Source organism: Tripterygium wilfordii, chromosome 17 (genome assembly GCF_013401445.1).
Source record: "Tripterygium wilfordii isolate XIE 37 chromosome 17, ASM1340144v1, whole genome shotgun sequence".
Taxonomy (NCBI): domain Eukaryota; kingdom Viridiplantae; phylum Streptophyta; class Magnoliopsida; order Celastrales; family Celastraceae; genus Tripterygium; species Tripterygium wilfordii.
In genome coordinates this window covers 2,157,776-2,180,366 of record NC_052248.1, presented here as the reverse complement: position 1 = coordinate 2,180,366, position 22,591 = coordinate 2,157,776, and the positions used below count along the sequence as shown (strand labels likewise).

At 37.8% G+C, this 22,591-nt stretch overlaps 4 protein-coding genes across 14 annotated transcripts; 2 read left to right on the top strand and 2 right to left on the bottom strand.

Moving 5' to 3' along the window:
• Positions 1–135: 135 nt before the first annotated feature.
• On the bottom strand, positions 136–9,440 carry LOC119982781 (aspartate--tRNA ligase, chloroplastic/mitochondrial-like). 2 transcript variants are annotated; one of them, XM_038826337.1, is made up of 15 exons: positions 8,908–9,439; positions 8,669–8,812; positions 8,377–8,486; positions 7,626–7,737; positions 7,474–7,545; positions 6,407–6,498; positions 5,935–6,055; positions 4,865–4,987; positions 2,719–2,914; positions 2,439–2,626; positions 2,274–2,345; positions 1,559–1,657; positions 1,390–1,470; positions 714–771; positions 136–620 (listed from the first exon to the last, which is right to left on the bottom strand). In XM_038826337.1, exons 1-15 carry the CDS (start codon positions 9,313–9,315, stop codon positions 451–453), a joined length of 2,046 nt encoding a protein of 681 aa, XP_038682265.1. In that variant the 5' UTR covers positions 9,316–9,439; the 3' UTR covers positions 136–450. The 2 variants fall into 2 exon arrangements, with proteins under 2 accessions (XP_038682265.1, XP_038682266.1); XM_038826338.1 differs by having other exon boundaries at positions 458–636; positions 8,908–9,440.
• Positions 9,441–9,637: 197 nt separating this feature from the next.
• LOC119982160 (protein NUCLEAR FUSION DEFECTIVE 6, mitochondrial-like) lies at positions 9,638–11,759 on the top strand. Of its 6 annotated transcripts, none has more exons than XM_038825384.1 (4): positions 9,638–9,932; positions 10,020–10,126; positions 10,218–10,264; positions 11,306–11,759. In XM_038825384.1, exons 1-3 carry the CDS (start codon positions 9,781–9,783, stop codon positions 10,247–10,249), a joined length of 291 nt encoding a protein of 96 aa, XP_038681312.1. In that variant the 5' UTR covers positions 9,638–9,780; the 3' UTR covers positions 10,250–10,264; positions 11,306–11,759. The 6 variants fall into 6 exon arrangements, with proteins under 6 accessions (XP_038681312.1, XP_038681311.1, XP_038681310.1 ...); XM_038825383.1 differs by lacking the exon at positions 11,306–11,759 and adding an exon at positions 10,778–11,016; XM_038825386.1 differs by lacking the exon at positions 10,218–10,264 and adding an exon at positions 10,778–10,827 and having other exon boundaries at positions 9,639–9,932.
• A 414-nt stretch (positions 11,760–12,173) lies between these two features.
• On the bottom strand, positions 12,174–14,373 carry LOC119982229 (sister chromatid cohesion protein DCC1). Of its 5 annotated transcripts, none has more exons than XM_038825491.1 (4): positions 14,238–14,373; positions 13,526–13,738; positions 12,499–13,419; positions 12,174–12,404 (listed from the first exon to the last, which is right to left on the bottom strand). In XM_038825491.1, the coding sequence occupies exons 2-4, from the start codon at positions 13,672–13,674 to the stop codon at positions 12,302–12,304; spliced, it is 1,173 nt and encodes a 390-aa protein (XP_038681419.1). In that variant the 5' UTR covers positions 13,675–13,738; positions 14,238–14,373; the 3' UTR covers positions 12,174–12,301. The 5 variants fall into 5 exon arrangements, with proteins under 5 accessions (XP_038681419.1, XP_038681422.1, XP_038681421.1 ...); XM_038825494.1 differs by having other exon boundaries at positions 13,526–13,717; positions 14,238–14,370; XM_038825493.1 differs by having other exon boundaries at positions 13,526–13,748; positions 14,238–14,369.
• Positions 14,374–18,881: 4,508 nt separating this feature from the next.
• LOC119982311 (very-long-chain aldehyde decarbonylase CER1-like) lies at positions 18,882–22,243 on the top strand. Its single transcript, XM_038825613.1, has 10 exons — positions 18,882–18,956; positions 19,048–19,271; positions 19,359–19,591; positions 19,664–19,883; positions 20,002–20,377; positions 20,695–20,802; positions 20,893–21,093; positions 21,189–21,287; positions 21,514–21,687; positions 21,777–22,243. Exons 1-10 carry the CDS (start codon positions 18,897–18,899, stop codon positions 21,939–21,941), a joined length of 1,860 nt encoding a protein of 619 aa, XP_038681541.1. The 5' UTR covers positions 18,882–18,896; the 3' UTR covers positions 21,942–22,243.
• The last annotated feature ends 348 nt before the right edge of the window (positions 22,244–22,591 follow it).

Below are 22,591 nucleotides of genomic sequence, written 5' to 3'. Positions count from 1 at the left end.
TTTGTGCACAAGCTATGCTGTGAAAATAATATATGCACGCTCTGCAGATATCCAAAAGCTTACCGATAGAAATGTATATCCCAACTGTACAATGGCCATCACCCGCCTTCCTGAGATAATGATGCAGTGCGACCGGAGTGCGCTTGTGCTCAAGCCCAGTACCATTTTTTTTCCAATCACTAAATAGGACTAAATTATACATCAACTTGTCCAATGATTAATTTATACATAAGATAGCAAAATGATACCATCCTATACTAAACACCAAACGAAGCCTTTTACAGATAGAATTGAGAAAAACGTGATAGTTTAAATTTAAAGATGTAGATAAACTTTTTTGCCCTAATTGTACAGCAACTTATCTTAGATGGTACAAACTCAATGACACAACAAAACCTGGACCCTATAGAAAGCAAATCAATTGATCTGCAAGGCTAACTTATAGAGGAACTATTGGATCTGAAATGATAATTCTTTCAGTTGCTCAGGGTCCACCTCTGACGGGGCCCGAGTAAGGGCGCACTGCGCGGTTGATGTCTTCGGGAAAGCTATTACATCTCTGATGTTATTAGCACCAGCCAACAGCATGACCAATCTATCCAAACCATAAGCAATTCCCCCTGCATTGGTGTAATACTGAAAACTAATTAGTTTAATCGTTCATTCCAAAATGAATAACAAATGGTGTGAGGGAGGACAGGATGAAGCCATACCATGTGGAGGAGCACCCATGTCAAAGGCCTCCAAAAGATAGCCAAAATTTGCTTCAGCCTGTCGAAAAAGCAGCAAGAAGCCCCACATTATTGCAACTTTTGGAATCAATTCTTTAGTAGAATCCAATTAAGACTAAAAATATATAATTCAATTCACTAAGATCCAATTGAATTTCCTTCGTTTCAAAGAAACCTAAAATTAATAGAATTAAGTTCAAAATACATAAGATATTATTTTATTCGTATTCCAATGTTACCATCTGTGCAATGGAAAAACAAGAAGTAGAACAAAGAGACACAATGATGTTTGGATTCCTTGCGTTGCGACACCAAGTATGATAGCGTTGTATGAAAAATTATAGAATTCAAAATCAGACAATTTTGATCGAATTGCACAGGCTGATGATGATGCCAAGGCCTGACAAGTTCCCAGAATTTTCACAGGAGCCCTCCAAAGAAAAACCACAGATGGTTCAAGAGAGAGTATGCTGCCAGTCGACTTGGGATATTTTACTTGTAAAGAAATTCTTCTACATGCCTAAATAATACTAACTATTAATACAGTACAGTTGACCCATATTTGAAACCAAACATGTTTGCGGAAACATATGTCGTGGCAAAACAGCGGCAATCTTCATTTGAGGCCATGATATAATAATTTAAAAGCTCTCCTCACCTGTTGAGAAGAGATGCCAATGGTTTCAAAAACCTTTTGTTGGATGTCACGTCTATAAATCCTCAAACTTCCGCCACCAATCTGAAAGCAAAAGAATTTAAGCAGTGTAGCATGAGTTAGCTACAGCTTTAACGGAAAAAATAAATAGACTCCAAGAGAGGTAAATTACTTCAACTCCATTGTAAACCATGTCATAAGCAAGGGCACGAGCGGAGGAAAGATCTTTCATGTCCTCAGGATGCGGTGCTGTAAATGGGTGATGCAAGGCCTGCAAAAAAGCTCATACATATCATAGGCCTAAAAGAGAGAAGTTGTAGTTTAGAATACGACTAGGCACTAGCATAGACTTGCATCTAAACTTTTTAGGAGCAAGCAATCCCACCTTGAAAAACAGGGGAAAAAAATTAAGGCAGAAAAGCAAAACTTTTTCAGCTAAACAAATCAGGCGACTCATATTGCAACAAAACTCATAATTCTTCTACAAGCAACTGCTCCGGCGAGCATATTTGAATAGAAGTGGCAATGCACTGTGTTATTCACGTGTCTTAAATGTTATTATCAAATCTGTCATGTTAAACGAAAATGAGGATGTGTACCATGGTCAGCCAAAAACATCACCATTCTCTACCAGTTGTACAGTGTTGCCATAAGTAAACAATTGTGTTAAGTGTTGTCAGTGTTGTCGTATGTCATTTAGGTCGTTATCAAGTCAACAACATAAAATAGAACGAAGCAAACTGCAAGCACTATATTTTCCAATAACACTATGCTATATTTATTTATAGTCCTTCCAAAAAGAATCCTTAAAAAGATGTTTCAGTAAACAGAAACTATCAGTCATTTTATCAGCATTGCAAAAGACATGAGACAAATAGGAGACAAACCTCAAGCCTCTGCTCTGAATCATTCCATTCAAACATTGGGAAATCGGTCACCCACAAAATTGAATGCCTGGACTAAAGATCAGAGATGGAGAAGCAAAAATTTTGTCAGAGAAGATTAATAATTCAATCCTGTGCATTTGAGAGCTAGGGCAAGTCCAAACATACATGGTCCACCAAGCCCAACTCGTGGGCAACAAATAGCCTGAGTCTGTCTAGAGTTTTATTGACTAATGAATGATGTCCCACCGCAAACAAAATAAGATCACCTGGCCCGGCTGAACATTCTCGAAGCAATTGCTCTTTATTTGCTGAATTCAAACTTGAGACTAATGCAGGAATTCCCTCAACTTCCCCTGGAAACGACGCAAATAATTGGCCGATTAGGTTGACCAGCTAAAACTACTGAAAAATGAGAGAGAAGAACAAAAAAGACTTCAATTGTTACCAGAATCCAAGACCTTTAGGAATGGCAAACCCTTCGCTCCCGATATAATTGCTTCATTGTAGATGTCACCTTTCTTAAGAGCAGTGTTTGAATAACTTTGAGCACCCGAAGGCACACATAGAACTTTAATTACTCCCCCATTTTTTAAGGTATCTGCAAAAACCCTGAATTGGGACTCTCTGAAAACGTCAGAAACCTGCAAAAGAGAATATGTTCTAACTTGATACCCATTCTAAAAGGCTAGACCTGAAGGATATCAAATCACTCCATGCAAATACTGACAAACTATTAATATGATTATTCTACCTGTTAAATTAGTTGTTTTGCCAATAAGTTAACTTGTTGGTTGGGACGTTTCACATCATTTATACCATATTTTAACACTTCCCTTCACATGTGGGTTGGACAATCCGACGGTCCAACATGTGCCAACAAACGAGGCCCAACAGTAGGGGCTCTCGCAAAGGCCCACACTTGGGGCAATAATAATGGGGATTTTAAACTGCGGAAGCCAGGTGATAGGATTGTCCCACATCGAAAGATGTGGGAGCTAAGATGTTGTTTATAGGGGGAGGTATGGGCCTCCCTTAGTACCCAAGGTTTTTCTAGTATGGGCTAGGAGGCCTTGGGTACAGCCGGCCCATATGGGTGGGTGTCGGTTGGGCCTTGGGTGCTGAGCGTGTATGGGCACGACTCTATCAATGGTATCGAAGCATGATCCTGTTGTACCTTCAACTTGGGACCGTGCCTGCGGAGTGGCCGGCCATGGTGCTCGACCAAAGGGGGTGCGCCTGCCGGAGTGATCGGCCATGGTGCTCGACCAACGTGGGCGTTGGTCTTGAAGGGGAGGGTATTGATAGGATTGTCCCACATCGAAAGATGTGGGAGCTAAGATGTTGTTTATAGGGGGAGGTATGGGCCTCCCTTAGTACCCAAGGTTTTTCTAGTATGGGCTAGGAGGCCTTGGGTACAGCCGGCCCATATGGGTGGGTGTCGGTTGGGCCTTGGGTGCTGAGCGTGTATGGGCACGACTCTATCACCAGGTAAGGTTCAAACCCAAGACCTCCCGCTCCAATACCATGTTAGTTACTTTGTCATTCAACCCAATAAGTTAACTTGTTGGATTGGGGCATTTCACATCATTTATACCATATTTTAACTTACCAAAACATGTACACTAAATGAGACCATCCAGGGAATTCTTTTAAGATAAGCATGAATAAACTGCTACCTTGAAACAGGGATCAACTAAATCTCTCACTGAACTAAGAGTCGTTAAAAAGAAAATAGAGAGAAGGAAAGTTTGGAAATCTCCACCAATTTCAAGGAAAAGATTTACATTCCACGTGAAAAAGTAAGTCCACTATAAAGACTAAGGTAGAGAGAACAGACTTATTTGGAAATCAATCAATGAGTCAAAATACCAGAACTTACATCAGCCCAAGCCCTAAAGGTTAATGCTTAGCTTAGACAATTCAAATACATAAACTAATAATGTTCTACATTATCCAAAAGAGGAAAAGGTCACTGATAGAAATTATGAATTAACTAAACCAAACTAGTCAACGAATAGAATGAAAGGCAAAATGAGCAAAACCTTATCCATGTTGAAATAAATATGAACAGTATACAGATGACCAAAGATTACAATGTTTCTGATTTCAAATGAGGGACCGACGATAAATTTGATCCCACAACTCAGAAAACAATTGGAAATACAAGAACCAGAGAAAAAAAAAAGTGAAATAATAAGAATATTTCCATGCTTTGAAATAGACTGCATAGAAATGAATAATTTGATGCAAAAGTATCATCATCATCATCGAGCTTTTATCACAAAAGTTTGGGGTTGCTATATGTCTCACAATGGGAATCCAAAAATTGATGCAAAAGTACGTAAACAGAAATTACAATTAAGTTCAGTCTTCAATAAAAATTTTCTAAGCCGTTGCATGGGTCACTTTTCAAATCATCATATAAAACAATAACAGTAGCACTGCAGTCGCCAGACTAGATCTTAGAAGTGGTAAACAAATTGGAGTTGATTTAAGAACAGAATAATACGAAGTTGAGATTATAAATTATATAAATGTTACTACTATTCAATCAACATCCCGTCTAAAGATAAGTGAAAGGAGTTTATTACCTCTTTCAACTCAAGATCAAATCTATTGTCCGGTTTATCTGATCCATATCGACTCATTGCTTCTGCATATGTAAGCCTTGGGAATGGGTTAGGTAGCTTGATACCTTTAATCTCTAGAAAAACCTACAGCAAAGAGAAATTTATGATTACATCCTCTACGAAAATTATAGAAAGACATTAAAAAAATGTGATGGAAATGCAAACCATATCCATAATATAGATGCATACAAAATTAGGTTGATGTTGTCCTCTCATGTTAATACTAATAGACTGGAGTTGACACAAAAGTTTGAAGTTTCATAGGACTAGATGGGAACCCCCACTTGGCAGTTTGGTTGTAAACTACCTGACCAGGTTGGTCAACAAGTAACTTAAGGAAATTAAAAGGGGCAATACAACAGTTCATAGACCAAGCCGATACACTAAAAATTGCTCATGCCTCCCAGGTCATGATATCTATAATGCCATGATTGTAGTACATATTAAAAATTAAATTGCAACTCTCTATTCAACAACACATCCAGTTTTGTTCAACACATCACACCTCAACGTTTTCTATTCAAGCTCAGAGAAGTCTACTCAATGATTATTATCTCTCTACACACCATCATATGTTAAAGACCGAAGTACAAGCCAAGACAGTCGCCAAAGCAAAGTCTGAAATCATGGTGTTCAATTTCTACAAAATTTAAAATGTACCAAGCTAAACTGTTAGCCTGAGCTAGGAGACATAACATCTGGCGTTACCTGCACATGGCCTTACCTGCACAAGGCTGGCTTCTTCAAACCCTTGCTCCGCAAACATATTACAACCTATTAAGCCCTTCGTGTTTTTTAAGTATTTGATACAATTTCTGTTGGATTAGGTCTCACAACTGAATAAAAGGATAATAAAATCTGAGTGATTAATGTGTACTCCAGCTTTCCATTCCTCCCCCTGCCTCACCCCACACCATAAGGTGGCATGACAGAAAGGTGCAAATTTTAAAATTGTGTTATTATTGCACGGAAATGCTTTACTTGCATTCTTTTCTACATCAAAAATTAAACCACAAAGCAAAATATATAACCTTTCTAATTAAATCTTCATTGAGCCTAAGCATGTCCTCCAAAGGAGTGAAAGCCAATTCCAAATCCAGCTGCGTGAACTCAGGTTGTCTATCTGCTCTCAAGTCTTCATCTCTAAAACATCTGCAAAGAAAGAAGACAAAGGTCCGCCCATTTCACAGGTATGTTAACGAACAATCTCTATAAGTTATAGCTCCCGAAGGGAAAAGGCAAAGACCATCAAGAAACAGAGGGAAAGGCAAGAAGAATGACATTTGTGATTCTCTTCCACTAGTAAAAGAATGAAGTATTTTATCAATACTAATTCTCAACCATTGTTAGCCTCACTTCTCTTCAAGTGACTAATGAAAGGAAATTGAGGCCCCAACAAGTTCTTGGCAAAAGAAAAACCTTAAATGTTTATAAAGGCAATCATCATAATGATATGATAACGAGCTCAAATAAAACAAAAAGAAAATGAAAAATGAAAATTACCTAGCTATTTGATAATATTTATGAAAACCAGACACCATCAGCATTTGCTTAAAGAGCTGTGGACTCTGAGGCAAAGCATAGAATGTTCCTGGCTTCAATATAAACATTAGAGAAAATCAGGCCTGCAAGCCATGAAAATAGTACTGCACATAACAGAAAGCTATTAAAGGCTGAAAGTTACAGAAAAGGAAAGTTCCGGTGGAACATGTCTCAACATCAAAAGGCCTCACCAAATAATGATTGTAGGAAAAGAATTGGTACTCATGTGGCCATCTCCTAGCCCGTTCACCACATGAATAACTGTCCCACACAGATCTAAATATTCTGAAATCCAGGATAAAAATTTGAGGCAAAATGGAGGAAAAAATCGTAGAGATCCAAATGGTTCGACACATCCTTAATATATAGTTCTCGGGTCCTATGAAGCAAGTACAAGAAGTCCAAGGAATCAAAGAACTGTGGTGAAATAGTTAATCACATCTTCGGATCTTCCTTATTCAAAGCTCCACTTGTTTATGGGAGACGGCAAAAGAGGTTACAGGATCTGTTCTTGGCCAACAGCAAGTTGGGAGTTGATGAATAAATGCTTGGAGCTTTAATAATGTGTCGAAGAATCGATAGGGGGTCATCGACAGTCTCCCTTGGACAACTCAATGTATAGTTATGCCTTGTCGACAACATCATCGAAGACCTCAGGATTTCTAAATCAGAAACACCACCCTTTTGAACAATAATTTGCACTCATATAATTCCAAAAGATTTTTTGCCTCTTAACTTGGGGGTCTAATCTACGTCCAAATTAATAGTTTGAGCAGCAAATGTCAAAATCTTGACTATGATCGGCACCTTTTATTTCGCCATATATGAGATTAGGTAAAAGATACCAGAGCCTCTTTGAAAGTTGAGGTCATTATCAAGGTTTTGTCATTTAAATGATACATTGATGCTAATACACAGCTTCCGAGATTACAAATGATATAATTTTGCGGACTTCAATAAAGTTGTCCATCTTATCTTATCTTCATCAGTGAAGTAAATTCAATGAAAGCTCAACAAATGTCAAGTACCTGAACTCGTGAGGGAACCAAGTAATCTCGGGCACCTTCTGGAGTAGATCTAGAAAGTATTGGAGTCTCAATCTACATTATAACAATGAATACGTCGGGATAAAAAGAAGAACAATTGAAAAAAATATACACAAAAGTTCACAGGGTAATACCTCGACAAATCCATGTGCATCCTCCAAATATTTTCGAATAAGCTTCACCACTTTATGCCGCAACATTATGTTAAAATTCATTTGCTGCCGTCGAAGATCAAGGCATCGGTATCTACACAATTTTTTAGTTCCTTTAATCAATAAATTTCCCAAATATAGATAAATAAAAAATCTGCTTATTTGTTAGGTAAAAGAAGGTAACAAACCCAATTTTTCATTGAATTACAAGAATTTCAGAAAGGAGAAGAAATATATTAGTCCCCCCCCCCCCCCCAATCAGAGTGTCTTCAGACACCAGAGTACTGGTTACGGATAAAAAAATTAAAGAAAACAAAACCAAAGAAAGATGTCATGATGAAGAATGCAGACTAAATTTGAATTAGTCAGCATGAATAAAAATTTCGTAATCTTAATATGATAGAAACCATTCTCAGCAATATCGCCATCCTTACTAAGCTTAACCCCTAAATTTACATATATCATAATGAAAATTGTGCTCAGTGACATTAACAGCAACAAGGGATAATGCCCCAAAAAAATGTACTTAAACAATGAATTTACTTCCTACAGAAGTGTCAGAACGTCACAAACCATCAGCAAAACAGTAAATAAGGGGGAAAATCAAGTCCCTCTGCAGGAAACGGGAGTGTAATTGTAATCACAGTTTTGCTTGAATGCTAATAAACATAGTCAACATTATATATAAATAGTGACTACAAAACATAAGTGAGAATAATCTCAATCCACATACCTCAATCGAATCTCCTCTGTCACAGAATCCTTCGCATCATCTATAGTAGTCACTAAAAATGGTAGCTTTGATCTCACAGCATTGAATACTTGAACATGCTCTGCAGCCACCTAATGAGATGCATGATGCATCATCAGCACCAGATAACAAATTAAAGTCAAAAAGTTGAACATGCTGGTAGAATCCATATCCAAGAGCCCCAAAGTGTATGAAGGCAAATAGAGCAGCAAAATAGTATCACATTACGTTTTAATTAGGCAATGTAATAACAAGAAATCATATAGGAATTTACCTCAATGGAACCAGTTCGCATTTTCTCATTGATGGACTCACTTGGCCTGGCCCGAACAACACCTTCCACAGCAATCACATACTCCAACCGCAAACCATTTGCACTTGAATGGGCTTCGGGAAACTCATCAGGAAGCGTTGTAACCTTCACAAAACCCAAAAATCAGCTCATAAATTTAACAAATTAAAGTTGTTTGCACCTTTACACAACAGCAGAAGGAAACAATTTTCAAAAGAAACCTGAACAATGCCAGAGTGGTCCCGTAGATTGAAGAAGGTGAGACCACCGAGGACCCGGTGGAATGCAACCCACCCACATAAGCGGACACGCTTGCCCACATCATCGGCTGATAATTCGCCACATAACCCTGTCCGAGAAACCCAATTGAGAGATTGTGTAGTGTTTATCGACGGCTTGGCAAGGGATTCATTGGAAGAAGAAGAAGAAGAAGGGTAAGGTTGAGTTTTAGGTTGAGGTGGTGGCGCTGATGGAATAGGGAGCGAAGTGGAAGCGCAGACAGAGTAAAAGACGCGTCTGTTTCTTGACAGAGTTTTTGGGAAGTATTTGAAGAGGATGAAGGGAGTTCCGGGTTTGTAGTAAAGAGAGAAGGATGTGAGAGGGAAGGTTTTGAGAAGCAGTGACGCCATGATGGGTTCAAAAAACAAAGAAAGAAAAACCAAATACCTTGACAAGCGAAGCCATGGCGCTCCACCCCATCTCGAGTCCTTTGATCACTCGGGATGTTCGTTCCCTGCCACTACCAGATAGGAAAGATGGAGAGCCCTAGCAAACCAAGTCAGAGGAGGCCCAATGGTAGCCCACCCATCAGCAGATCCACAACTACTCTAACCTTTGGGCCTACTCAGCATTTAGTTGATTTTTGGGCCCATGGAATAGGCCCATTTTCCTCCTGGGGTACTTTTTAATCCAAAGACGGTCTTTCAAATTCTCGGTTCGGGTTCTTCTATTCGCGCAACCAAACGATCGGATAGGGTTTTAGTCCCTGCTTTCAGTGTAGTTCACAATCAGATTCACACGCATACATTCATACGACAGCTTCGTTCGTATTCTTTGATTTTTTTGATTTTCCTCCAACTGTTATTGTCGTCGCAATGGCCTCTTTCGCCGCCGCCAGATCAGTTCTCCGTTCTGCCTCAGCCCGGAGCGCTGCGGCGCGCCTTGCCTCCCGGGGTAGCTCCGCCAAAGCTGCTTCATCGCCCTTTCGTACTTCTGGCAGCAAACCCCTACCTCAACGCACTTTCAGGTTGGAATTTATAACTTTTGCGTATCTCTGTGTGGAATTGAGAGATTGAGAATGGAAATTTGAAAAGGGTCCTGCTTGTCACTGTAGGTGTCCTGTGGAAATGAGCTCTTGTGTGGAAACGCTGCTGCCATACCACACAGCTACAGCTTCCGCTTTGATGACTTCGATGCTTTCCATTACTCGCCCCAGTTATGGTTGGCTTCTCGACGATGATTGAAATAGTGATATCTTTAAAGTGTGATAGCTGATGAAAATTTTCATATATTGTTTAAAACATGTTGCCAGTGGAGGGCTCTGCTGTTGTTGGATCGAACTAGGAATTGATAGACATGGTGAGGGTGGTATTTGTTAGAAGAATTAGATTATAGAAACTATTTTATTACATTTGATTATTAGATAAGAACATGAATTGGTGGCTTGGTGTTTGGAAAGCTTTCCATTACATGTTTTGCCGATTCCCTGAGAAGTGGTTATGCTCGTAGGCTGCCTAACTGCTGTGTGTTTTTATTCTTGAATTAGGTATCTAGCAATGTTGCTAAGAGACTAGGACATCTTGATGTAACTGTTGCAATTTTTTAAAAAAAAAATTGGGATGGAATCAGTAATGATTTCTGCTCAAATTATCATTGTGCAATATGGCAGTGATGAACTTCAGGCAAAGGCATAAGAGCCTTTTTTTTTTTTCCGTCTTCCTCTTCTTTTAAAATGGATGGAATGGCTCAACTGTGTTACTTAGGTGTTGTAAACTGATGCCTCATAGGACTTCTAATAATTCAGTTTTCAATTGAAAATTGCTTGATCTGCCCTCTGAATTCCTGTGCATTCTCCTCTTTCTCGTGTTGTAGGATGTCGGAAGACTAGATGAAGATAGAGAAGCACTAATGGAATGACTTGGGTCAGTTTTACCTTTTGAGGTTTCAAAATACAAGAATAGTGTCATCATAGGCTAGGGAGGATGATTCTATGTTCAGATGTAATGGTGACAATTTATACAATATGGGGCATTTTATAGACATTGATTTTATTTAACTTTTGTTAAGATGGATGATGATCAAAGATAAAAGGATGGTAACTTCTTTTGTCTTCTTCTTCTTTTTTCCTTTTTTTGTTGGGTGTACTAGTATTTTTAGCCCTCTCCTACAAGAGTTTATAATCATATCATGGTATGTCTAGAGGCTTCTGACGCTTTTATTTTATCTTATTTGTTATGATTTGAAATGTCATGCATATATATGTGGTTGTGAATATGTGGTTCTGTTGTAAAATAAAGTTCATATGGCCGTCTTTTAAATTTTTTGCTTTCTAGATTTTGATTTAAGAAAAAGATTGCTGTGATTGTTTGGAAAGCATACTGATTGTTTCTATTCGATCAGCTGCCAATGATGATGTGTGATAAATCGGTGAACAAATTCAGCATTCTAAGACAGTAACTGCTGATAAATTAGAAGTTTTGAAAGAGCAGCTGAAGAGACTCGTCCCAATGGGTTAAAGATGTTAACCTTAATTGTTGAAAGCTTAATGTTGAGTTCTTTGACATCAAGTTGAGATGTATTCCAGATTACTGAATTAAGTCACAGTTTACAACTTTTGTTTCGCGCTTGAATCTTAATAAAATCAGTGGCATCATAATAATGTCATGTATTTTATCAGCTTGCAAGATTGATGCATGATGGATGTCCAATTGGTTTGATGGAAGTTTTTCTCAAAGTGTACTTGAATTGTAATGAGCCTTCTACTAAACAGTTTTGTTTGTTCTGGTAGCTATATATGTTTCTCGTTTCCATTTGAATTTATTATTTAGCTGAAGCCCTTGGAGACTTCATTTTAATAGAGCATGCATATTATTATTGGCAGTATTCCTACCCTTTATCTTGATTGTAGACAGGTAGTGAATATACTTCGATGGCCGATTTTGTACTCGTTCTTTTCTTTCAAGTTCACTTATCTGTTTTGCAATTAGCAGTTTGCTATATTATTAGCATATGATAATTCTGAAAGTGGGGATGTTCAGAACTTCAGTAATGGTTGCCTGTTGCAACCCACACAGAATTTCTACTATGATGAAGTTAACGCATATGCTTAAGCCAGGCGCATTTTGCGCCCTAGCTTCTTCGAACTAGTGTAATCTGAGAAGAATCACCTGTATTATAAATTTCATCATCATCAAAACCTTTATCCCAAAAGTTTGGTGTCAGTTGCACGAGTCTTGTGGTTTAAAGTGAGAACGGAAAATACAGTTAGTTGAATGAAGGGAAGTCAAATTCGCTCAAGATGCAACATGAATCCTTTATTGATGGGTTTTTCAGTTAACATTGTGTCACAACTTCAAAGATTTATGCCCAGATTACATATTGTGATAATTGTCCATCCTATCTTGCACTGAAAACAGGTTCTGCATCAACAGTTGGCTGCGTTCTTCGAGTGTATTTCAGAAGCAAAGCTTCTGAAGAAAGACCAGGAACTTTTAAATCCCTGAAAGAAATTTATTTTTATGAAAAAAAGTGGGATTACTTCCAATTCCAAACCATAAAATGGCAAATAATACTAACAGGAAAAGTAACTAAACCTGATGTAGGGTTGCAAATCTTTCTCTTCCCATTTTGGCCGCTCACTGAAGAGCGCGGAGAAACGTTGTGCAGGTGTAGAGGGCAACGAAGAGAGGCTAAAGGGGCGAACCCAAGTCTCAACGCCAAGCCTTTCTGTTAAAACTTCACCTTCCAACATATCAAAGCTAGCCTGCATTCCATCTGGAATTTTTTGCTTCCATTCTGCCATGAAAGTCTCCATCTTCATCTTCCCTTCTCTCAAAATTTGTCTAGCAAAATGTACACACACTCGCCGATCATTCAACCTCCACGAGCGAATTCTACCCTCACCGCCATCCATCTTGCTGCAGAAAACATTCAAACAGTGGAGAACAAGTTCATGGGGAAACCCATCTGATATCATCACATTCACAACTTCGTCTTCATGAAGTAGATCAAGTGACCAGTCATTCAATATTGAATTGTGCAACAGCATTCTCAGAGTGTTGTCCATGTATTTCTCATCCACAATTCTCCAATAACCATTTATCTCCACTGCTGAAAGAGCATGTAATCCAGTCCTCAATTCATTGTCACTGGCCTGAACCCTGTCAACGAGGTCATCCCATTTATACAAACCCTTTTTAGTATTCTCTATGTCCTCCAAATCCTCCATTTCATCAGAACTGTAAGGATTCTCTGAGATAAGCAATTTAAGCTTTTCAAGTCTGGGAGCAACCTCTGTTAGCTCCATACTACCAGCTGCCACCTTGATGACGGAGGCAACAACTTTAAAGTCATTATCCTTACCATCACAATCTTCCAAATCATCAAATGACAAAGCTTGATCAGATGGGGGTACAAGAAATACAGAATTAGAAGTTCCCACAAACTTGATTCCATAAGTTTTCAACTGGGTGCAAAGAACTGCATCTTCATCAGGCTGCCCTCTTATAATTACCCTGAAGGAACAAATCCTTAAAATGAATCAACTACATTAAAGAAGAAAGGGCAGATCATTGAGATAAAATAAAATCCTAAAAGAATGAAATTGAAGCCAAGCCTTACTTTTGCTGGAGAACATCCTGAAGGAGTTTCTCATCAAGTTCAAGGAGTATCAGATCATCATGAGGACCGAATTGGGGATGATATGCAACAGATATTGAAGAGTTTGGCTGCATATTCAATACTGCTTCACCCCCTCCGTACTTTGGCATTGATTGATGCTTTTAGCAGTAACCAAGAGGAGCAAAAACTAATCTACAATACACCAACCAGCTCCTGCTATAAACTTAGATGGGATTCACAATGCATTAAATCAAGAAAACAAAAAAAAGGGCCCCCCACCCACAACAACAAAACGAGAAACAAATAAAGCAGTTTACAGATGCAATGATCACCACTACAACATACAAAATTAGAAAATACAGATCTTTTGGGCATCGTAACCCTAGAAATTACAGTGTCCCCTGTAAGGCTGCAACATTAATTAACACTACTACATACAGAATTGGAAGAAATTAAGGGAAATCATCATCAACAAATTCACCTAAACAAGCGGCGCAATAAGCAATCAAAGTCTGTCTACCAACCAGATTCACAAATTGTACATTGAATTCACCGTATTTCAAGATAGTTTACGATTCATCAATTAAGATATTATCTACTTCTCAAATTCGCAGATTACAACTATTGCAAATCGAATCATAGTAAAACAAATAAACTTTAAACTCGATTGACAAAGAAAAAGGATATCGAGATGGGGAACAAAAAAACTCACCGGAGTATTTTTCCAAGAGGAACGTCGTCTTCGTCGCTGCAGAGGCTCCGGCTGCTCGACCTTGCCCTAACAGCTTCTCCACTTTTGAGTTTTGACTCCCGTCTCTAGAGTACAAAGTTTCTGCGTTTTGGCGCTTATTCATTTTCTTCCCGCCAATATACTGGGACATCTGGCATCTGCGTTCCGGCCACGTGGACTCAACCAATAAATTTATCAACCCATTGCTAGCGACTCTTTCTAATAAGATTCATTATGAATGAGTTTTATCGGATAAATCTTAATTTCGTTGTTTATTTTTCAATGAAATTTAAAAAACAATGAATTTAAAACTAAAACAATAAATTTAAAATTGTGTTTTAGAAAATAATAAAATCTATATTAAAATAATAAATTTTGGACAATAAATTATGTGATAAAAGAGTGAAATATAATTATTATTAATTGAATAAATCTATTGAACTCCTATGGACTATCAAACTGATGGGTTACATGTCATTTTCGCATTGCTATTCCCGGATCCATACTTTTTAACTATTTTAATTATTTATTTTTTTATTGGTACCTTTTAATTTGGTCATATAGAACTTACTTAGAAACTGCAAAGAGTTTACTCGGTGTTAATAGGCATATGGTTGACTTTTAGCGGGTGGAAAACAACTTGGCTCACCACACGTCGATCTCACATTCATTTAATTATGAATGTGAGAGAAGGGAACTCATGCGTGATGCGTCTATATCCCTATGATAAGCACTTCTCTTGTTTACATCATACAACCGTAATGGTTGTTTTATGTGATGATTGTAATGTAGCATCTATGTTTTAGTGCAGCTTTCAAGCTTTGTTATTTCTATTTATGGATGTAAATGAGCCGAGCTCATCAGGGCTTTGCCATGTTCAGTCTCGGCTCGCATATTTTTGTCGGCCTCGAGTTTTGTAGGGTTTGAAAATTGAGCCCGGGCTCGGTTTTAAGAAATATCAAAACTCAAGCTAGGCTCATTAAAAACTGTTTATGTAAAAAATCATAAAAATTATTATCTAATTTTTAGAGAAAAAAAATCTCTTTTATTATTGTGACTAAGACTCATGATAAGCCAAACTCAATTTTCAAAGTTCTTAAAATATTAAAAAAAAAATCAGTTATTGTAATTTATATTATAGTAATATTTTATGTCATATAAATAAGCTCTCAAATTTACGAGCCGAATTTGCTTAAACTCCAGCTCAACCCATTCATTAAATGAACCAAGCTCCACCCCTTTTTTTCAATATAATATTACCTTTGTGGCTTTGTACCTTTCTTTTTTTTTTTTATAAGCATATATATACACTCAAACAATATGTAAACAACACTTCACACATACCACCCGTGAGTATTTCATCACAGGCGAAAAGGCATGTGGAAGTAGAAGCTTATATATTGAAAGAAACACACACACAACGATAATTTGATAATTTGTTTGCAGTTTGCACACACAACGATAATTAATTGTGTTGAAAATAACTTGAACATCGTACCTCAGAACCAATTATTTACCCTGCCACGGATATCTATTGAGTACTGCTACCTCCACAAAAAAGTAGACTTATATCCAACATTAAAAGGGAGGTATTATACAGCCCACCCCTCAATACCAGTAACACTATGTTCATTTTGGGCCCAATTGGCATTCACGGCTTTATCTTCTGAGGAAGTCACCCATCCCAAAATATATCCACAAAAAATAAGACTTACCAAAATGATATATGTTCATAATTTTTCCATCCATAAACTTACATAATCTATGTGACAAGCAAAAAATGCATGCCACAGATTAAAAAAATAAACAAACTTTATTAAATAAGCTACATAGGCATGCCACATGCTTATTCTTGTTTATGGATGTTTATTTTATGGATTTGTAGTGCTTCCGTAAGACTTATATCCAATATTGAAAAGGAGGTAATATAAAAGTCCGCCCCCTCAAGTCCGCTTTAGGCCCAATTGACCCTCACAACTTTGTCCTCCCAGGAGGTCACCCATCTCAAAATTGCGACTAATATCCAATATTGAAAAGGAGGTGCTATAACAACCCACCCCCTCAATACCATTAACACTTTGTCAGCTTTGGCCCCAACTGACCCTCACGACTTTGTCTTCCCAGGAGGTCACTCATCCCAAAATTGATCTCGTAGAAGCACGCTTAACTACGGATTTTTTATGGGATTTGATGTCACACATCCCAAAATTACTCTCGCAGAAGCATGCTTAACTGCGGAGTTTTTATGAGATTTGGTGTCGCAACTCCAAAGAAAACCGGGTGTTATTAGTTTGAGAGTTTGACCTATTATATTTTGTACTTCCTCTCAAGCATTGTCTGATGTGGGATAGTGGACATGCCTCCTATACCACACGTTACTCCCCACTCAGGAACCGTACACACGTGCCGATACACAGAGCCCACAAGGTACGTACGTAATAGTATAAATTTAAAATAATGTTTGAGACCCCCAAAAAATGGCCCCTATTTAATGTCAATTATTGGATATGAAGTGGGCCCTACATATATATTTTTAATTCAATTACTATTTTAATGCTATATAGATTTGATAGACTTTTGAGAATCCCATTTTTTGATCTATAGCATTGTACTAAATTTAATTACTAGGACAGAAACAGAAACAATTCACTTTTTGGGCAGAAGGTACTTTCTTTCCGGAATGAAATATCAAAGTAATGTCTTTTTGTTGAGAATAGGCTAGAGATGAAAAAAGCATAACACAAATTATGAGGCCCTACCAGGCCCCATCTCTCTCTCAACAAAACCAAAAGTATTCCCATTTTCTTGGAAGAAGAGCCTCTTCCATGAACTTAAAACTAGGCATCATATGCGGTTGCCGGTGATCAATTATATTAAAATATGGTGTCATTCCATAGAGGGGGGTAAAACAAGTAAAAGAGGGGGTGAGAATAGTCCCGCCATTCACGAGATCAGGTGTGCCGTATGTTTTCTCTTTTTAAATTAAAATGACTAAACTTGGAAAGATCACTCAATATTAATATCTTACATCAAAGTGACATAATCCAACTTCTTTTTTGGGTAATCGAGAATAACATATAAGTTTGCCCTTTGAACATCTAATATATGAGTTTGAACTTGAATCATTAGATCCGCGCACACTGAATTTTCCCACCCGACTACAAGATAAGTTGGGGCAAAGCTTAGTGCATAGCCATAAGAATATTGCTCCCGATGAAAAAATCGATCTCAGGACCTTCTGACTCCATATAGTTTGGTCCCAGAGAGATAACATAACTCAACCGAGTGGTATATAAGTAACAACTTGCTCCTCTCGCATAAGAATGTGTTTTTCCAAAGTTAAGAACCAATGACGACGATTTATGAAGAGCAAATCTATGCGGACCCATGATACAGAGTGGACAATATACTTGATGTGTTATAGATTTCGAAGGCATTTTGATGTACACACATAAATCGCATGACATATAAAATAATTAAGATACATAACTACTATATGGGTGTGTTTATGATGAATCCTAAAATTAGGCCTGGATTTGTATAGAGAGAGACGTGCCCAATAAGCCAAAGAGGTCCATATGCCTCATCAATATGCCTCATGAATGGTCTTTATAGGTAATAAATAGCTTGTGGCAGTTGAGAACGATAATAATAAAGAGGGGAATTGATTGTTTTATTTTTTTGAAATAGGAATTGCTTTTTTTTTTTTTTTTCCCAAATATACTTCACAATGTATAAATGCCCCGCAAAGGTAGTCAGATCCATTGCTACTTATACCTTCTGTCATTGAAGACTTGACCCACCCCCCTCATATCTTGCCAGCTTCTCATCTGGTCACATCTCTTGGGCTCTGCTTGTAGGGCTAGCTGTAAAAATTGATCAAAAAAACTGAAACCGAACGATTAAAGTTGAAATAGGTGAAAAGAATTAATTGTTGATTTAGGAAATAATAAAAAAAAAATTCTTCCCTCACCTCATAAACCTCCAAATTGACGGATTATAAAATATTGAGTTTGAGAGTTAAATGAGGGAGAACTTCGCACTTGAACATCCTATTCATCCCACTATATATCTCTCTTTTCCACAATTCAAGTAAAGTGAAATTAATCTCATTTCTTAACATTTCTCGCTTAATTCTCTAAAATATCAATCTAAAATACCTTTAGGCTATGCTTGGATTGAAAATTGAAGAGTTTAGTAGAGTTAAGAGAGGGAGAGTTAATAAGTGATTGAGAGTTATAGGAGGGGAGTATCTTTACTCACTTTTTGTTTGGATGTATAGAAAGTAGAGTTAATAAGAGTTGAGAGATATGAGTTACATAAAATACGCTTATTAAGGTTGAAATGATTGAATAAAAAATTATGGTTGATTTAGGAAATAGTAATAAACGAACTTTTCAGCTCTCATCTTATAAATCTCTCAAATTGAGGAGTTATAAAATATTGAGTTGGAGAGTTAAGTGAGTGAAAATTTCTCTATTTCAAGAAATGTGAAATTATTTCTCTCTCCTTAACCATCATCTCTTTAACTCTCTATCTGACAGCTTGGAATCACTAAAGTACCGAAGCAAATCCCAGCTTATATTATATATTGGGCACATGCACTTGGGTTGAAAGAGCAAACTTAAAGAAGAACCAAATATGGCTTCTAATCCTGGAATTCTCACTGACTGGCCATGGAAGCCTCTCGGAAGCTTTAAGGTTCATTTCTTTGAACCAGTGCTAGCTAGCTTTTAATTCCTATGTACATGCGTATATTGATGTTATATATGATTTTGGTTAATTTGTGTAGCATGTGGTGTTGCTTCCTTGGGTGGTTCACAGCACATACTCATTTTTGGTAAGAAAAGAAAATGAGAGAGACCTCTCAAACTTCCTCATATTCCCATTCCTTGTATGGAGAATCCTCCACAACCAGCTCTGGATCACCCTCTCCCGCTACCAAACCGCCAAAGGCAGTTCCCGGATCGTCGACAAAGGCATCGAGTTCGATCAGGTTGATAGAGAACGAGACTGGTAAATTAAGAAGCTCTTGGCCTAGTCGTAGCCACTGCAATATTGATTGATTCACTTAACAAGTTAAATACTGTGTTTGGCATGCAGGGATGATCAGATTGTTTTCAATGGGATATTATTTTACTTGGGAAGCAAGACACTGGCTGGGGCATCAAAACTGCCGGTGTGGAGAATGGATGGTGTGATTTTAACGATTCTTATACACATGGGTCCAGTGGAGTTCCTCTACTACTGGCTTCACAGGGCTCTTCATCACCATTTTCTCTACTCACGTTACCATTCACATCACCACTCCTCCATCGTCACCGAACCCATCACATGTAAGTATATACAAATATTACTCCTCGTATTAATTAATTAGCAAAAATTGACATTTGATTGTGTTGCTGCAGCTGTGGTTCATCCATTTGCAGAACACATAGCCTACTTCCTGCTCTTTTCAATACCATTACTAACCACCATATTCACCGGCAACGCCTCCCTGGCCTCCTTCGTCGGCTACATCACCTACGTTGATCTAATGAACAACATGGGTCACTGTAATTTTGAGCTAATCCCTAATTGGCTCTTCTCCATTTTTCCTCCTCTCAAGTACTTAATGTACACTCCCTCGTAAGTACTATTAATCTTCATTTTCTATATTCATAACTATAGTCAATATATATATATATATATATATATATATACTGTTTTTCTGTATTTGATCTGTAACGTTTTTTTTTTGGGACAGATTTCACTCTCTTCATCACACTCAATTTCGGACTAATTACTCATTGTTCATGCCATTCTACGATTACATCTATGGTACAATGGACAAATCTTCTGGTTCTTTGTACGAGAATTCTCTAAAAAGGGAGGAAGAATCTCCGGACGTGGTTCACTTGACCCATCTAACCACGCCGGAGTCGATTTACCATCTCCGGCTAGGGTTTGCTTCATTGGCGTCCAAGCCTCACACCAAGAAATGGTACTTGTGGTTAATGTGGCCTGTCACGCTAGGGTCCACGGTCTTCACTTGGGTTTATGGTCGCACTTTTGTGGTTGAGAGGCATCGATTCCAGAAGATGAGGTTACAAACTTGGGTTATAGCAAGATACAATATGCAAGTAAGTGATTAATTTCCTCTATTTTTTTTGGGTAGCGGAGAACAACTCAGGTAGATGTGTTCTTATTGGCTAGTCCACTAAGCCCAAACTCAGGCCGAACTAGTCACGCGCAATACACTTGAAAATAATGGCGTCAGCTGATAATCGAACTCCGAACTTCGGGCTAGATTCTTTATACTCTAAGTTCGATGAAATAACCAGCTATGCTATTGCCAAGATCGATGTTGATTCATTTCCTCATTTGTGTTAGTTAATCTATGTTTTTCATTTAATTAAGTATATACCTCATTTAATCTTATTCTCTTTAATTAATGCAGTACTTAATGGAATGGAAAAATGAATCCATCAATAGCTTGATTGAGGAAGCTATTATTGAAGCAGATAAAAGAGGAGTCAAAGTATTGAGCCTTGGTCTCTTAAATCAGGCAAGTACACTGAATGGGTCTGGGAGTTCACCTGGGCCAGTTAAATGGGCCTCTACGTTTTGATTCCTGATTGGGCTGAGTGTTTTGCAGGGGGAGAAGCTGAATGGGTATGGTGGGCTTTATGTAGAGAGGCATCCAGGGCTTAAAGTGAGAGTGGTGGATGGGAGTAGTCTGGCAGTTGCTGTTGTTTTAAACAGCATTCCCAAAGGGACAACACAAATTCTCTTCAGGGGTAAACTCACCAAGGTTGCATGGGGCATTGTCTCTGTCCTTTCTCATAGGGGCATCCAGGTAATTTAATCGGCCCATGTATTCAATTATGGGCCCAAACTGGCTTGGCCTACACCACATGATTAAAATCTTTTTTGTTGCCTACATTTTATTAGGTGGCTACATTACGTGGAGAAGAATATGAGAAGCTGAGTAAATACATGGGGAGCAAGTTAAAGAGTAATTTGTTGCTGTCGAAAAGTTGTTCGCAGAAGGTGAAGTTATGGTTTTGCCCTTCTTATTTAAAGAAAGACCCACATAAGCTCTTCTAACCAAATCCATTAAAATACACGAAAATAATAACTTTACAGAATTATAAGTTAACGGCGCTTTACATCAACTCCTCTATAATTTAATATTCGTTTTTCCAATCACTTTTGGTAGTAGGATGCATGACTGGTTTACAAGAGCTGCTGTTAATGAATTATTACTTGTGTGTAGATTTGGCTGGTTGGAGATGGATTGAGTAAGGAAGAACAAGAAATTGCAACAAAAGGAACAACATTCATTCCCTTCTCCCAGTTCCCACCCAAGAAGCTACGCAAAGACTGCATCTACCACACAACTCCTGCAATGAAAACTCCAATGTCTATTGAGAATGTGGACTCGTGTGAGGTATATATATATACACACATAGTAGTATAAATTATATATGTGAATACATATATGCAATCTTTATAATTGGTTGATAAATATTGGAGCAGAACTGGTTGCCTCGAAGGGTGATGAGTGCATGGAGAGTGGGAGGAATAGTGCACGCCATGGAAGGATGGGAAGAGCATGAATGTGGGTTTATTGATCATATCAACAACAACAACATACACAAAGTTTGGGAAGCAAGTCTACGTCATGGATTTCAACCTCTCTGAATATTTCAACATGCGTCAACTCAGCCTAACTTGCAGTTATAGTATTATGCCTTCTAGTTTTAATGCACAGTTGTATTAGTGGGGGTAGTTATCATTTAATGTTGTAATAGCTAGGTATGAAGGTGGTTTAAAGTTTAAAGTAGTTGTTCCACGACCTTCATGGTCACCAAATATATAGATGGAGCATGTGTGTTAAGTGGGTAGTTCGATTACATCTCTTGCATGAGTCATGAGATGAGGGAGGGTGGCGTGTCCAATGTTTATATATATGTTTGTTGAGTTGAATAAAGAAGGCAACAAGTAAAAACCAATTTCATCTTTGTTCTAAGGAGGTTTGTTTACCCTCAAAGCTAACCATCTTAACGTTTATTGTTTCAACCATTGCCAAACATAAGCAATAAACCCGTCACTCGATCAATGTCGCAAGCACATACGTAACATCATCCTTCTCAGTTAATGCAACTACATTATGTTGGACCATAGGTCCTACATGTATAATTTTGATGATTCACCATCTCATGCTATTTGATTATTTAATGAATTTATAAATATATCAAGCAAGTGAATTGATATGTATTGATAATCATGCTTAATTTTTAAGAATATACTATTTGATCAAGATAATCATGAAATCATATTTGAACATCATA